The sequence below is a fragment of the Notothenia coriiceps genome, unplaced genomic scaffold (genome assembly GCF_000735185.1).
Source record: "Notothenia coriiceps isolate Sejong01 unplaced genomic scaffold, NC01 NC01_scaffold00037244, whole genome shotgun sequence".
Lineage (NCBI taxonomy): Eukaryota > Metazoa > Chordata > Actinopteri > Perciformes > Nototheniidae > Notothenia > Notothenia coriiceps.
The window spans coordinates 6,512,045-6,525,616 of record NW_011369945.1 but is presented as its reverse complement, the minus strand read 5'-3'; the positions used below and the strand labels follow the sequence as shown (position 1 = coordinate 6,525,616).

Below are 13,572 nucleotides of genomic sequence, written 5' to 3'. Positions count from 1 at the left end.
ACATCCCCCTTCCCCCCTCACTCCCATTGCTCCTCGGGCGCTGTACAATAGCTGCCTACTGCTCCTAGTACTAGACTCCTGGTACTACTGTAGGATGGGTTAAAAGCAGAGAACACATTTCGCTGTGTGCTCTGCTCTGTGTGACCATTAAAGAGGGTTTCATCCCTCCCAATTCTTCTTCCTCTTCTATTCTTCATACTGGTAGTCCCTTGGAGTGTCATATATTCTACTGGCTAGAATACAAAAAAAGAGACTTGGTTTCTGTTTGCTTGCGATATCCCTTGAGAATGTATCATCCCCACTGAGGCATTTTTGTCCTTGAGCGTTTTTTGTCTCGATACAAGATCTGCGCTCAGCCCTGCTCAGTTGGCCGGACAGCTCCCAGTGCAACGAGCAGGGACACTCAGACGCAGCTCTGTTTCCGTACAGGAGGAGGAAGAGGACTCTCATGGATGCTGATTCACTTGGATTGGATATCAACAGTGCAATGAGCAGTGTGTGTGTGTGTGTGTGTGTGTGTGTGTGTGTGTGTGTGTGTGTGTGTGTGTGTGTGTGTGTGTGTATGTGTGACAATGCATTGAACAATTGACGTTAAAAGAATGATTCAAGAGCAAACATTCAAAAATGTGATGAATGTGCATTCCTTTTATAGTTCTGTTTATTGTTTTTGCTGAATCTTTTTTTTTTCTGAACACTGAAAACATAAAAATGTGTCCCCTGATCCTCAAATAAACGTATATTGTCCAGCCAAAGCACATTGAAATCATTAAACAAACCATATGTATTGGGTTTATGTTATGTTGTTCAGTTCAACTGAATGTACAGGTATGGTTATGAAATATTCAGAATACACATCATGTATAATGAAAAGTGTATGAATGCATTTTTTAAATCTTAAGTCATTGGCAGCTCAACCAACTTTTTCTATTAGCGGTGTTCCCAAAATAAATGTTTTCTGTTGACCTATATGGAGGCATAACACTGGAAAAATATGTAATGGCCACCTAGGCAGCACTATTCACATTTTATCACCTGCTATTTAATAATTTACTGACTGAGTTTATAGGCTTAAGAGTCAGAGTGATTCACCACCTGGATTCAGTCACAGAGAAATAACAAACGTGTTTTTATTTGCTTGCAGTTATTTCATCTGCCCTTTCTAAATGAGAAGCAAAGGCTCTTGAAATGGCTCCACTTTAAGATGAAAACACAGCTTCAAATTCAAATAGCCGTTTTCGATAGAAGATGAATGATGAGCACAGATCAAATGACGCAATATATTTTCATCTTTTTATCAAAGAACTTGCATTTTCTTTCGGTGCATAACATAATTCATCTTGAGAATTTTAGACTCACACCATGTTATGGTATAGTAAACCATGCAATGGTTTAATTAGTTTTCTTAGAAATGCCTCTACTGAAGGATGACAGTGTTTGTTAGAAAACAAAGTAGTAAGCCATTATTGTTTTAAAAAAAACCTTGTTAAGGTAAAGTGCCCTTAATCGTTACAACTAACCCCAATGTCTTTAGGTTAGGAAACCACAGCAGTCACAGGTGAAGAAAGCAACTTTCTCTCTGGGTTTGAAACTGGAAATAAACAGCCATGTCAGATTTTAAACACTGACATTTTGCCGACCCATCCATCAACCGCTACCTCCATTATCTGCTAAATTTGTGGCTCTATCAATGTCACTTTACCTTCTTTGCTCCCTTCAAAGAGAGATATAACTCCTACAGCAGCTAGAGGGCTTTGTCACTTGTATGTAAATATATAAAGTTTTTTAGGGCATTTACTGAAACGACTGATGTTGTCTCCTTTGATTTCATACTCCCAGGCACAAAAACATGTATTCTGTTCATGTTTCAAAAACACATAAGCACACATACACACACCTCCATTTCCAACTGCTACTTTTTCCATACGCATTTAACCTAGTTAAAGTTAATTCTGCCTGACTGCCAGAGGGTCTGCTTAATAAAATCCATCTTGCACATGAGCAGTCAGATCACATGTTACCAGCTTGATTCTGGAGAGGTAGGAAGGAAAGCTTCTCTGTCGTTTTATTTTCCCTTTCTGGTCTGCCACAGGCTGGAATCGGCATTCTTAGTTATGGTTATGCTAACAAAAGTGCCCCAACATGGTATGTCTTTCTTACATATGCAATGCAAAGATTTACATAGCAATCTCAGATTCTACGGTGAAAATGCCTGACTGCACCTCTTATTAATTGGAGAGAGGAAATAGGAGCATGCTGCGTACAGGAGCACCGCTAACAAGTGACTGTGCCTCCTGTTGTACATCTAATTAGGACATGGACAACATGTTTCCTACACACCAGAAGACAAGCTAATCAGTACCTACATTACCAGTGTGTCCTTGCTGAGCTGCGGGCAAGAGTAATGCTACACCCTGCATTTGGTCTGCATGGCATCCCAAAGATGCCTCGAACACCTGTTTGTATCGGACATATCTCCGGGTGTTTTCGATGTCAACTAAAAACACATCTTATTATAATTGTATTTTTTTTTCATATCTATGAGTAAAAAACGGAATAAAATGTTAGGATGAGAGTTGCAGCTGAACAACTGTGCCTGCAAGTATATATAAAAGGTTTCTGCTTTTCACAACAACAAATACGATAGACATACAATACAATAATTACATAGTTTGCATGTACAGTACACCCCCCCCAAAAAAAGAAACTGCAGCGGAAATGTTCCTTAACTCAGTTGGATGGATTTTGATGTATTATTACTGCAAACACTAGAGTCGGGTTGATAAGTGATGAGTGCATAGTCCTGAAAACATTTATAAATATGTTCACCTTAATGTAAGTGTTTCAAATGTAAACAATTGGATCCTTACATAACACTGAATGAAACAGCTACGTGATAATTGTGAAGCCTTTGAACTGGGATCTTTCATTTTAGCTTCGATCAAAAGCATTATAAACGTATCCTCTTCTGTTCTTTCTTTGATGATGTGGTGGTGTCAAACGGTCAACATATGTACACAAAATAATAAATATATATCAGGATAATATTATTCCAATGCAAATGTGCCCTCAAAACAATAGTGGTATACATGCATGTATCACCTGAGTTAGAAAAAGGTTAATCTTCATGCTATCCACACAGTGGATTTAACAACACCGGCAACTGTATTGCATTCAGAAGAGAGTAATCACATTAAATTAAGCGTGGATGATTGGTTTTGATATGTAGCTCAGTATAAGTATATCCACATGTGTGTAGCCTGCAGGCTGCAGGGGGAGACGCTCACTCAAGTCTTTCCCACCTTTTCTCACGCGAGGTGCACCAGCGCGGAAGCACACGCAGTGTAATCTGAGGCACACCTTGCAAGTAATCAGCGGAATGTGTCTCATTCCTTTATGCAAATGCCTTTACGGGAGGATCAAGCAATTAACAGGAAGAGATATGGCTGGTTGATTACACATTGAATGGATTGGATTAACTAACCTTTAGACAACTCACAAGAATCCCTTTTCAGTGGCAGTTTCTCTCCTTCTGAAACCCTGGTTCAGATCCAGTGCAGGCATATTAAAATGAAGGTTGTGGTTGAGCAGTGAACATTTAACTGACTGGCTATTCTTTAGGAAGCTTAGTGGCAGCAGACACAACGTGAATGTACCAGAAAGAATGAGTTGTGCTGAATTAGTTAATAAAGAAAACTGCCTCTTAAAGATCAAGCGAGTAGTAAAAACCCAAGGAGGAGATAGAGATGGGACTGTATGGTCATTACACTTGAACTTCACTGAGATTCTAATGCACTATGGCAACTGCACTCAATTTTACATTTACTGTGTCTACTTGGCTGGAGTTAAGTTGTGATTGAGACATGAGCCATATCAGTGGCATCCATCTGCCATGTTATGAGTTTGGAACAGAATGTGTTGGCTTATTGACATATTTTCTGTGAGGGTTTATATCCTTCCATGTATTTATTTTTATAATATTTTAGTAATCTATTTTATGTCTCCAATTGAATAAATTATGCATACTTGTTTAAGATGAGGATAGGATGGCAGCATTATGTTTATCTTAGTTGGAGTTGCTACATTTAGAAATGCATTATTTTATTTATTAAAGTGGAGAAGCAAAGAGGCGTTCACTGTGGTTTCAATGTTAGAGGGCCATGTGCAGCAGAAAACATTACGGAGAGATGATCATCGAAGGGACACAAATGGTAAACATGTCTCTGGAGACATATGCATTAAAGGGACTATGGCCCTCTAAACGACTTGAACTCAATACAATGTGGACCGGTGATTCATCCTAACCTGAAGGACTCACTTGAAAAAGCATTATTTATGGTTGCAATGAAATGCAAACATTATATGAGCTATACATTCACTAAAAGTACCTCAAAGTTAAACACAAGTTGAAGGACAGCCTTCCTTAATAACAGTGAGTGGAGGGGCACCTTTGAAGGGTATGTCAGTGAAATAAATGGTGTTCTTGTTCTTGCCCATTAAGTTATGTAGGTTCAGCCCATTTATTTTTACAGTTTTAATCAGTCTTACACTTAAGACACAAATATGGAATAAGTTGATGCATCATTGATATGTTACACTGTTGTTGGATTGTTAGTTCATTTGACAAGACCTTGATTTCAACACAAATGTGTACTCAATAACAGCTGCAACGCTAAATCTTCCTACAGTAACGACCAGAAGCTGTGTCCCTAAATGGCTATATTTAGATGGTTAAATCGTGTAGGATCACTGATCAAGCCTGCATAAAGAGCTGAGACAAAGGTTATTGCTCCTCAAGGAGCCATACCAATAAAAGCTTTAAAGCTGCAGGGGGATTTAAAGATAGACAACACCCACTCGGAAGGGGCAAATAGTTTGGTGTAGGAAAAGTCCAACAGCACATGTTTATCAGAGCAGTTCTAAAAACATCTGGTCAGTATGCTTTTACTGCTTCCTCAGACATCCACAAGCTCACAGCTCCAAGTACAAAGAGAGGAGAGTTAGCCCATGCTGGGATGAGAAGGCTCTCTGTTCACTGCTGGATTTCTCAATCAGACCCAAATAAAGATAGGTCATGCTCAATAATAATGTATCAATGTTGAGGAAACAGTAACAAAAGATACAATTCATTGCTTGATTGCAAAGAAAGAGCATTACTGACAGTACATACATTTATTTGAAAGTTTTATGTTGTTATGTATATTAAATATCTGACACATTCAACCATTTTATAGACTAACTAAAACATCTATCAAATTTGGACTTGCAGACATTGACAACAAAAGGTGAAACCAGACCAATACATTGTTCTGTTTTACAAAACATTGCACTGTCTTTAGCATCACAGGATGTGAAAATAAAACATAATGTTCCGTTGCAAGAGTAAATGACTAACACTAGTTCTGAAGTCTGTTACCTCTTTCACACGCGTGATTAAAAAAATGTGTTGGACAAATGTAAAAGTATTATGTGTGTTATGCACTGATTTGCAGATATGATAACATCAACGTTGTAATTTCCATCAATACCACAGCTTTAGGGGTAAAAATAACAACCCATCAAGAGGGAAAATAGCTTATTATGGTCATCAATGCCAACATTTACAAAACACCCATTGTATACTGTTACGACCCCCTCCACTCCACTAGAGGTCTCTGTCTTTGTGTTCTGCTTGCTGGCTCTTGTTTGTGTTTCAGGTGATCAACCTGATGAGCAGAGTTGGGTGTAACGCATTACAAAGTAACGCGTTACTGTAATAATATTACTTTTGTCGGCAACAGAGTAGTGTAACGCGTTACTTTTATAATTCAGTAATCACACTACAGTTACTAACATTGCCCCGACACGCGTTACTTCGTTACTTTTATAAAATAATCACACTCACTGACAGACAAGAGGGGTTTCCGCCGCAGGTTTGTATACATGTAGGCCTACGTAATCTGCGCGATTTGCCCGTCCACATCTCCACGTGCAGTGCTTCATAAACATGGCTGAGTCTTTTCATCTGTAAACTCCCTCAACGGGACCGCTCGCTCTCTTTTCTTGATTGCCCTCTCACGGGTGAACAGTTCAATGTCCCGCTTCATTATAGGAATTCTGCCTTGTCTCTACCACTTTAGTTTGACCATCTCTGTTACTAAGTTATGGAATACTAAATAAATAAGTAATTAGATACCTTACCATTACTGCGCTCATAAAGAATGATAAGAATAAGAATAATGCGTCTTGAACTCGTTTCATTAATTAGTGTCTTTACGTTTCTCAGACTGTTAGCTTGTTGGGGTAGGCTGGTAGCCTATTTTATTAAAGAGCATATCAAAAGAAAGACTTGTCTTATGTCTTCCTTAATGAAATAGTAATTGGGGGTGCAAGTGGAGTCTCGCAGAGGCAAAACTGTGGCGCGCTTACACTGTAGGTGCGCCGCAGTCTGCGTGATCTGCCTATAGGGAGGGGCGGGCCGGCCCTGCGAGTAAAGTAACGAGTAAAGTAACGAGTTACTTTATGTAGAGAGTGACGAAGTAGTGTAATATATTAATTTTTTTTAAAGTAATATGTAATATGTAATATATTAACATTCTTTTTAAGTAACGACCCATCTCTGCCGTATCCAAGTACCTACAGTTTCTGCGCAGGGTAGANCTGCTCCTAGTACTAGACTCCTGGTACTAGGATGGGTTAAAAGCAGAGAACACATTTCACTGTGTGTGCTGTCTCTTTAATGGTCACACATGCAGAGCACACAGCACACACAGTGAAATGTGTTCTCTGCTTTTAACCCATCCTAGTACCAGGAGTCTAGTACTAGGAGCAGTGGGCAGCTATTGTACAGCGCCCGAGGAGCAATGGGAGTGAGGGGGGAAGGGGGATGTCTGGTGCCTTGCTCAAGGGCACCACAGCAGGGCATGAGGTGAACTGGGACCTCTCCAAGTAGAAGTCCACACTCCATATTTAGGTCTGGTCGGAGACTTGAACCGGCGACCCTACGGCTCACAGTCCAAGCCCCTACTGACTGAGCCACTGCAGTGTGCAAATAAGTAAATGTTTATGACTGTTTATTTATTTTCAGTGTTTATTTGAGTGCTTACTTCAAAGCTTTTTTGTTCAGTCTTCACACATGACAACATATACCGGTACATTATACAGTCATAGTGCTAAAAGCATTTAGACGCAGGTCTATTAATTATCCAATCATGGAACTGTGCAAATTATTCCTAATGGCTTGACGATCAATTCAAGAGAATTACTTCTACTGTTTCATACATTTTTCAGGAAATAGCCCAGCTGGTGTCACTGTTAATCTTCTCCAGTTGTGTACGCTGAAGAAATATAGCTGGGAAATGAGGTAGCATGGCAACTGCTTATTTGATAGACCTCTAATGAATGAGCAGGGTAGGGTCACTTACATGGTAATTTATTCTGCAACTGAGATGAATAAATATCCGCCTCTGTGCCCCTTCTTGTTCTCTGTGTCGCAGGAGAATGCAGCTGTCATGAGGGTTATTCCCCTGATCCTGTCCATAAACACCTCTGTGTTCGCAGCGATTGGGGTCGAAACGAAGGGTAAGTCCCATCTTCTCTGTCCACTCGTATCTAAAACTCACTTGTACTTGGGTGACCTTAAGGCTGCTTTCACAGCCCCAGCTGCATTAGCTCACAATATTAACTTTACATGAAATTAGGGTGAATTGTTCGCCGTGATGGATTAGATCTTTGGAGCAAGTTTCAATTCTGTGCAAGTTGATCCCCGGAGTATTACAGTTAAATGGATGGAAACTAAGGTAGAAAATCAATCTTATAGTCTACTGTATGCTTTCAAACATGGTCACCAGTAATGTGAAATACAAGCAATTTGCAGGTAATGGGCTAAAACATGCAAATGTGCCTGAACGGTCTCTTAACTTGAGGAAGGAGAATTTGAAGAAGAAATCAGAAATACAGAAAGAAGGAGGATGGAAGTCATAGTGTGTATTGAAACAAAACAGCAGGGAGGGGCAGAGAAGGACACACACAAATAGACTGATTAATGGATAATAACACTAAAAAAACACAGTATATCTTGATATAGGGATATAAAAGTAAGTCAAATGAGTCCTCGCTGACTCTGACATTGTTTGACAATTAGCTGGCTTGCCAGTCATCGATTTGCTTAAAAGGTCACACATTGTTTTTAACTCCACCTGTCATCTGCTGGATCCAGTCCAGTCACATGTCAAATATATATTAACACTTTTGTAAGAGTAACAGCTGTTACCGTATCCATATGAAAAACTACATGTTGATCAAGACATTTTGATTTTGACCTTGGTTATTTGTATATTGTATTAAACACATTATGCTGAATACTTTCTTTATGAATACAACAAAATCATCCTTTTTTCCACTGACATATTCATTATCTAGATCTTTCGTTCATATTTTAATATTTGACTTGGCGTTCAATTATCTGTGTTCTCAGTCCTTGGCCGTACGCTGACCTGGAGAAGGGCTATGACCTAGTTACAGGGGAGCAGGCCCCAGAGAGGATCTTCAGGTGAGTCCTCTGCATCTCCAGAGTACACGACTTCTGCCGGCCATCTATGACAGTGATGATGGTGGTGTTCTTGGCATGTTTGTGTGAGTGTTGGCATGTGTGTGACGGAGCATACAGATGAGCAGAGACACATAGACACAGTTGGATGGACACACAAAAACACCTCTTGCAACGATGAAGTCTTACCCATGGGCTTTTATGTGGGAAAATAGCCAAAGGGGCAGTCCTTGGTGGACTCCTTAAATGCTTTTACTGCCATTTTTGTTTCTCTTCTCATTCTTGATGGGGTCACTGTGTCTGACATTGTTCCAACCTGCAAGCTCTAAGGAATCATTCAGTAGCACTCTGGCGTTTTCATTTTCATTTTTAAATAGTTCTGATCAACATGACCTAGCTCATCACATACACTTTCAGCAAGCCTGTCTCCTGCAAAATAATATTCACATATAACTAAACTGCATTCTTGATAATTTTTGGACAGAAATATATGTTCTCCTCTATTACAGTCACCATTTTAAACATTTGGTGAATGGTGATGTCAGGTTGATTGAGTAGAACATCATGGTTTGGTTTTAATGTAGTGCATTTGTACCATGTGGACATAAATTAACAACAACTGAACACTAAAACCGCCAACATGCCATTACACCTAAAACCCCCTAACTCAACAGCGTCAGCACTTGCAGAGATGTCATTTGTTTAAACATTTAATTTGTTAGTTTTCATCATTTTCTTATTTACTAAGTAGGAATTAATACAAAAAAACGATTTAAAATTCAGTAAATGGGGTTATTTTTTAAATTACTTCAGTTTCTAATCATAACAAATAAAAAAGTTCAGATACATTTTATAATAAATCAATAAATGGTGCGCGTTTGGCAGTTCTAGGTATAAATGCTTATATATTCTTTGTTCTCTTCGTTCCCCACCCCCCAAAATTCACTCGATGATAAATATATAGATTTTGAGAAAAGTCATGTGTGCCTTTTAGATTAACAGTTACACATATTTCAAAATGCACGGGTGAAAATGACCCCCTTTGCAGTTCTAGTGTTGAGCCAAATGTACTGGATGTGCAACGCAAGTCAGATAGTTTTGTGACTATGTAATTTGTTGGGTTAGTAAACAAGGTAATGCATTGCCTTGTAACACATGTAGCCTTTGTGTCCACACATTTTCAAAAATTAACATGCTGAACATTGATTCAGTTTTAAAGGACATGATTTGTATTTTGTCAAATAGGTTTTATCCTCACTACTCCTTTAGTCTGTATAGGTAAAGTAGGAAGTGTCCTTTGTCACACACTTATTGCTGCTCCTCGCGTTGACCTTGCAGAGTTAGCTCTTCGACGTCTTTCCACTCTAGGAAATCAGGTAATCCACAATCTTTGTTATCACAAAAGCATATTCCAGCTCTCAGCTGTCCACTGCCAGTTAAAAGCGCTACAGTATGTTGGGGATTGGACTTGAATGGTGCCCGCCTACAGTACACACACTCACACAAAGGCAGAAACCAAATCTACTGCTTGGCCGAGAGTAGTCAGACCGGAGTTTGTGAGAGAAGAAAGATGAAAGGAAAACTGCACACACACTCACACAGATAGCTGAAAAAATGAGTAAATGTGCAGCAACCGAGTGGAAACCCTCAATGTGTTGCTGTTGGAAGGGGTATATATCAGTGTGTAGGGGAGGATAGGAGAAAAGGCTGCACTGCTCTTCAGCGTGACAGTGTTAGAGTCACTCCTAAGAGAGATTGGTTTAACAGATGGCGATCTTTGTGGGAAACCAGTGATGTCTCTCACCTCTTTCTTGATGCTAGGAGCAATGAGAAAATGAACTTGTTGTGATTTGAAGGATCACTTGGATAAAGATGTAATGGAGACAGTTTCCTCATTTAAATATTAATAAACCACATGTTGAAGTTTGAGGTCTGGAGTGTAGTGCATTAAACATGATCTGATCATGATGTACTGGCAGTTGTGTTTTTGGACGTTTTTAAATGATGAGGTTTAGCAGTCCACAAAACAGGATGTTCCGGTAATAAGTTCACACCAAAGCATGTTTGACAGGATGAAAGTAAGCAATACTTAACTGTAGATAACCGTATACATGACTTAATAGGAAAACATGCTCTTTGTAATATGGGATCTATCAAGTTTATATTTGATATTGCGGAAGGCCTGAGGGCGCCACTTGTTTTTTCTACTTTGAAGTCTTCTTTCAGTGATCAGCATTTCATTACAACCCTTGGTGTGTGCTACCTTTCTTGCATTTTATACCAATTATATTGGCTTAAAATTAAGGAGTTATATTCTAAGCTTTTACAAGTATGGCCATTAAAGCTTTGTTTCTAGACTTCTAGGAATGTGTGATATTGCCACACACCTTCTCAGATTAAAAGCCCATGATGCAAAGCACACCCATGTTCTGTGCTATTTTTGAGGCCAGGTGTTGCTATTCCCAAGTGACAAGTCTCGGCCCCCCAGGGCGTCCTCCTGAGGATTTTAATCTTCACTCGTGAGAAACTTATTTGGCTGAGCCACATTATTTTCAAACCACCCTGAACCATGGTCACACATGTTGCAAAAAGTGTTATGTCCCATAGCACATTATGTTTAAAGACAGGACAATTGATTTTTTAAATTAGCAATAAAAAAGCCAGCTCACCACAGCTACTTCTAATTTATTCGTTCAGTTTCCATCAGTGTGGATGGACAACATGTGAATAACAATTGAACGTATTGCCACGCAGTATTGCCAGCAATTATTCAGTAGTGAAAAAGTTCCCTTGACTGTAATATAACTGTGTAAGATGGGTGTTTCATGAATTAAACATTTGTTTGCATGTACAGTTACTACAGTATATTACGCTGAATGTATAAAACTACACAATTATGCCAACAATAATATATATATATATATTGCTGTCTTCCTATCAAGCCCTTATCAGCCATGTACTATTTTATTCCTGCTCATTCCTGCATATCTTTGCATGCTGAAGATGCATTCAAATGATATGTGATTTTCTCTTTGCTCAGCGCGAGGTGGGGTGCAAAGCCTTGCGTTCAGAACAGCCAGTTAGATGTGTTTCTATGGTTATCTCATCTGATGGCTTGCCCCACCTTATTCAGCTGTTGTCTGATTGGTTGGGCCTTGAAAGGTCAGCTGTACCTGAGTCAAAGGTCAGCACAAGGCGACAATTTAGAGTGCTGATTGACACTGTAGGGCGGCACCACTCTCTCCATAGAAATACAACGTCAGCGTAGAGCCATTTTTCCGCTTGTCATGTGAATGCAGCTCTATATATGTACAACAACTATGTGAGTAATAACAAAATGTTGCAAAGTGGCAGTAGTTTGATTAACATTTATGTTTTCTCCTGGTTGCCAACACAGATCATTCTACAGTATGGGCCAAGGGCTGTGGCTGCCAGTCAGCAAGAGCTTTGTGGTGCCACCAGTGGAGCTGTCAATCAACCCCATCGCCAGCTGTAAGACAGACGTGCTGGTTACTGAAGACCCAGGAGAGGTCAGGTCAGTCTGATTCACAGCTCCACACTTGTGTTGAACGGGGAAGTGCTCTGTGGTTCAAATATGGTTCAAATGAACTATTCTTTGTGTTTCTCTTTTACATGTAACATAGAAATGTCACAGGCTTCATCATTTGTGGCTGCTTTATAACCGGCTGTACTTTTATGAAAGCCAAATACTTCAAATGTTGGTCTATTTGACATTGAAATCACTGACAAATTATAAATAATTTAAGATTAGCATACTGTAAGTACATGCTATGAAAGGTTGGAGCCTAATACTCAACTTCATAAGACTTGAAATGAAATAACATGCAAATTACCCATTAACTATGTATTTAAAATCTAATAGGGTTTCAAATGTAGAGGGCTAAAGTGACAGGCAAAGCAGCAGTACAAACACTTTTTTGACTGTGCACATAGAGATCTAAATGAATCCAAACAGGCAAGAAGTGTCAACAAGGTTATGCATTTGGCAATCCCAAAGTGCAATAACAAAAATGTGGCAACAACAGAATGGTGTTTTTCTCATCCAACCAGCCAGTACGAGCTGGCATGCATCAGTGCAGCTGAACATCACAAAGCACGTCAGAGCATCAGCTGCAGATTGAAACAATCACCCATCCACGGGATCCAACTGACACCAGCCTGGGAAGTGATATTTGATTTGAAAACCCCTATTGTCTGCCTTTCCTGCATACACAAATGTTCCACTCTTTACATAATTTAAATGTAAATAATACTATTGTTATACAGGAGTACAGTTCAATCTACGCCTGTGCATCACTGAACTCATGCTTTACCTATAAAATAATGTTACATTGTGTGTAATCAGTAATCATCAGAGCACATGAAGGGACATTATGTACATATTTTCTTTTTTGCAAATATTTGTATTTTGTTGGACATATCATCTTCAATATGGTAAATGTGTTAAAAAACTAATTACAAAGATGCCTACACCTTATCCCCCACCCCCCACCTTATTATTTATTTATTCATTTTTCAAGCATTGCGGCTTGATTCAGTGACCAGTGCATTGAGCCTGCTGTGACTGCCAGATGGAATCACTGATCTCTGGTCAGCAGCTTCACTGTGAGCACGCCCATCCAGGATAATAAATGTGTTTGTCTTGCCATTGTTCTTTGAATTATATTTCCTCTCGACAATATGTCCTTTTGGAAAACATTTTAGCAACAACACTCACATCTCTGACATCTTCATGAGTACAGATGATTAGTGATGAAAATGTCCCTTTACCTTAAAATTGCCATTAAATGATTATGTGGAGAGTACAGGGACTCATCCTGGATCTGGGTCTGGATTAACACTGAGCAGAACCCAGAGGTATCACGCTCAGTGGGGGATGGATGATCCCCGCTAAATGTCACTTAAAGTTTGCCGGAAGAACTCCACAGACTCTGTGATGACAGCTTCTTCTGGTAGCAAGTTCCACTCTCTGATTGTTCTTGGAAAGAAAGAGTATTTAAGAGTGCCACTAGTAGAGAAAACTTGCT

At 39.4% G+C, this 13,572-nt stretch overlaps 1 protein-coding gene across 1 annotated transcript in view; it reads left to right on the top strand.

The window, feature by feature from the left end:
- LOC104965235 (astrotactin-2-like) overlaps nt 1-13,572 on the top strand; it is a 102,775-nt gene that overhangs the window by 33,153 nt on the left and 56,050 nt on the right. The window contains exons 7-9 of the mRNA XM_010794194.1: nt 7,473-7,557; nt 8,453-8,527; nt 11,922-12,059. Of these exons, the coding sequence (XP_010792496.1) occupies nt 7,473-7,557; nt 8,453-8,527; nt 11,922-12,059 (298 nt within the window). The remainder of the gene's footprint in view (nt 1-7,472; nt 7,558-8,452; nt 8,528-11,921; nt 12,060-13,572) is intronic.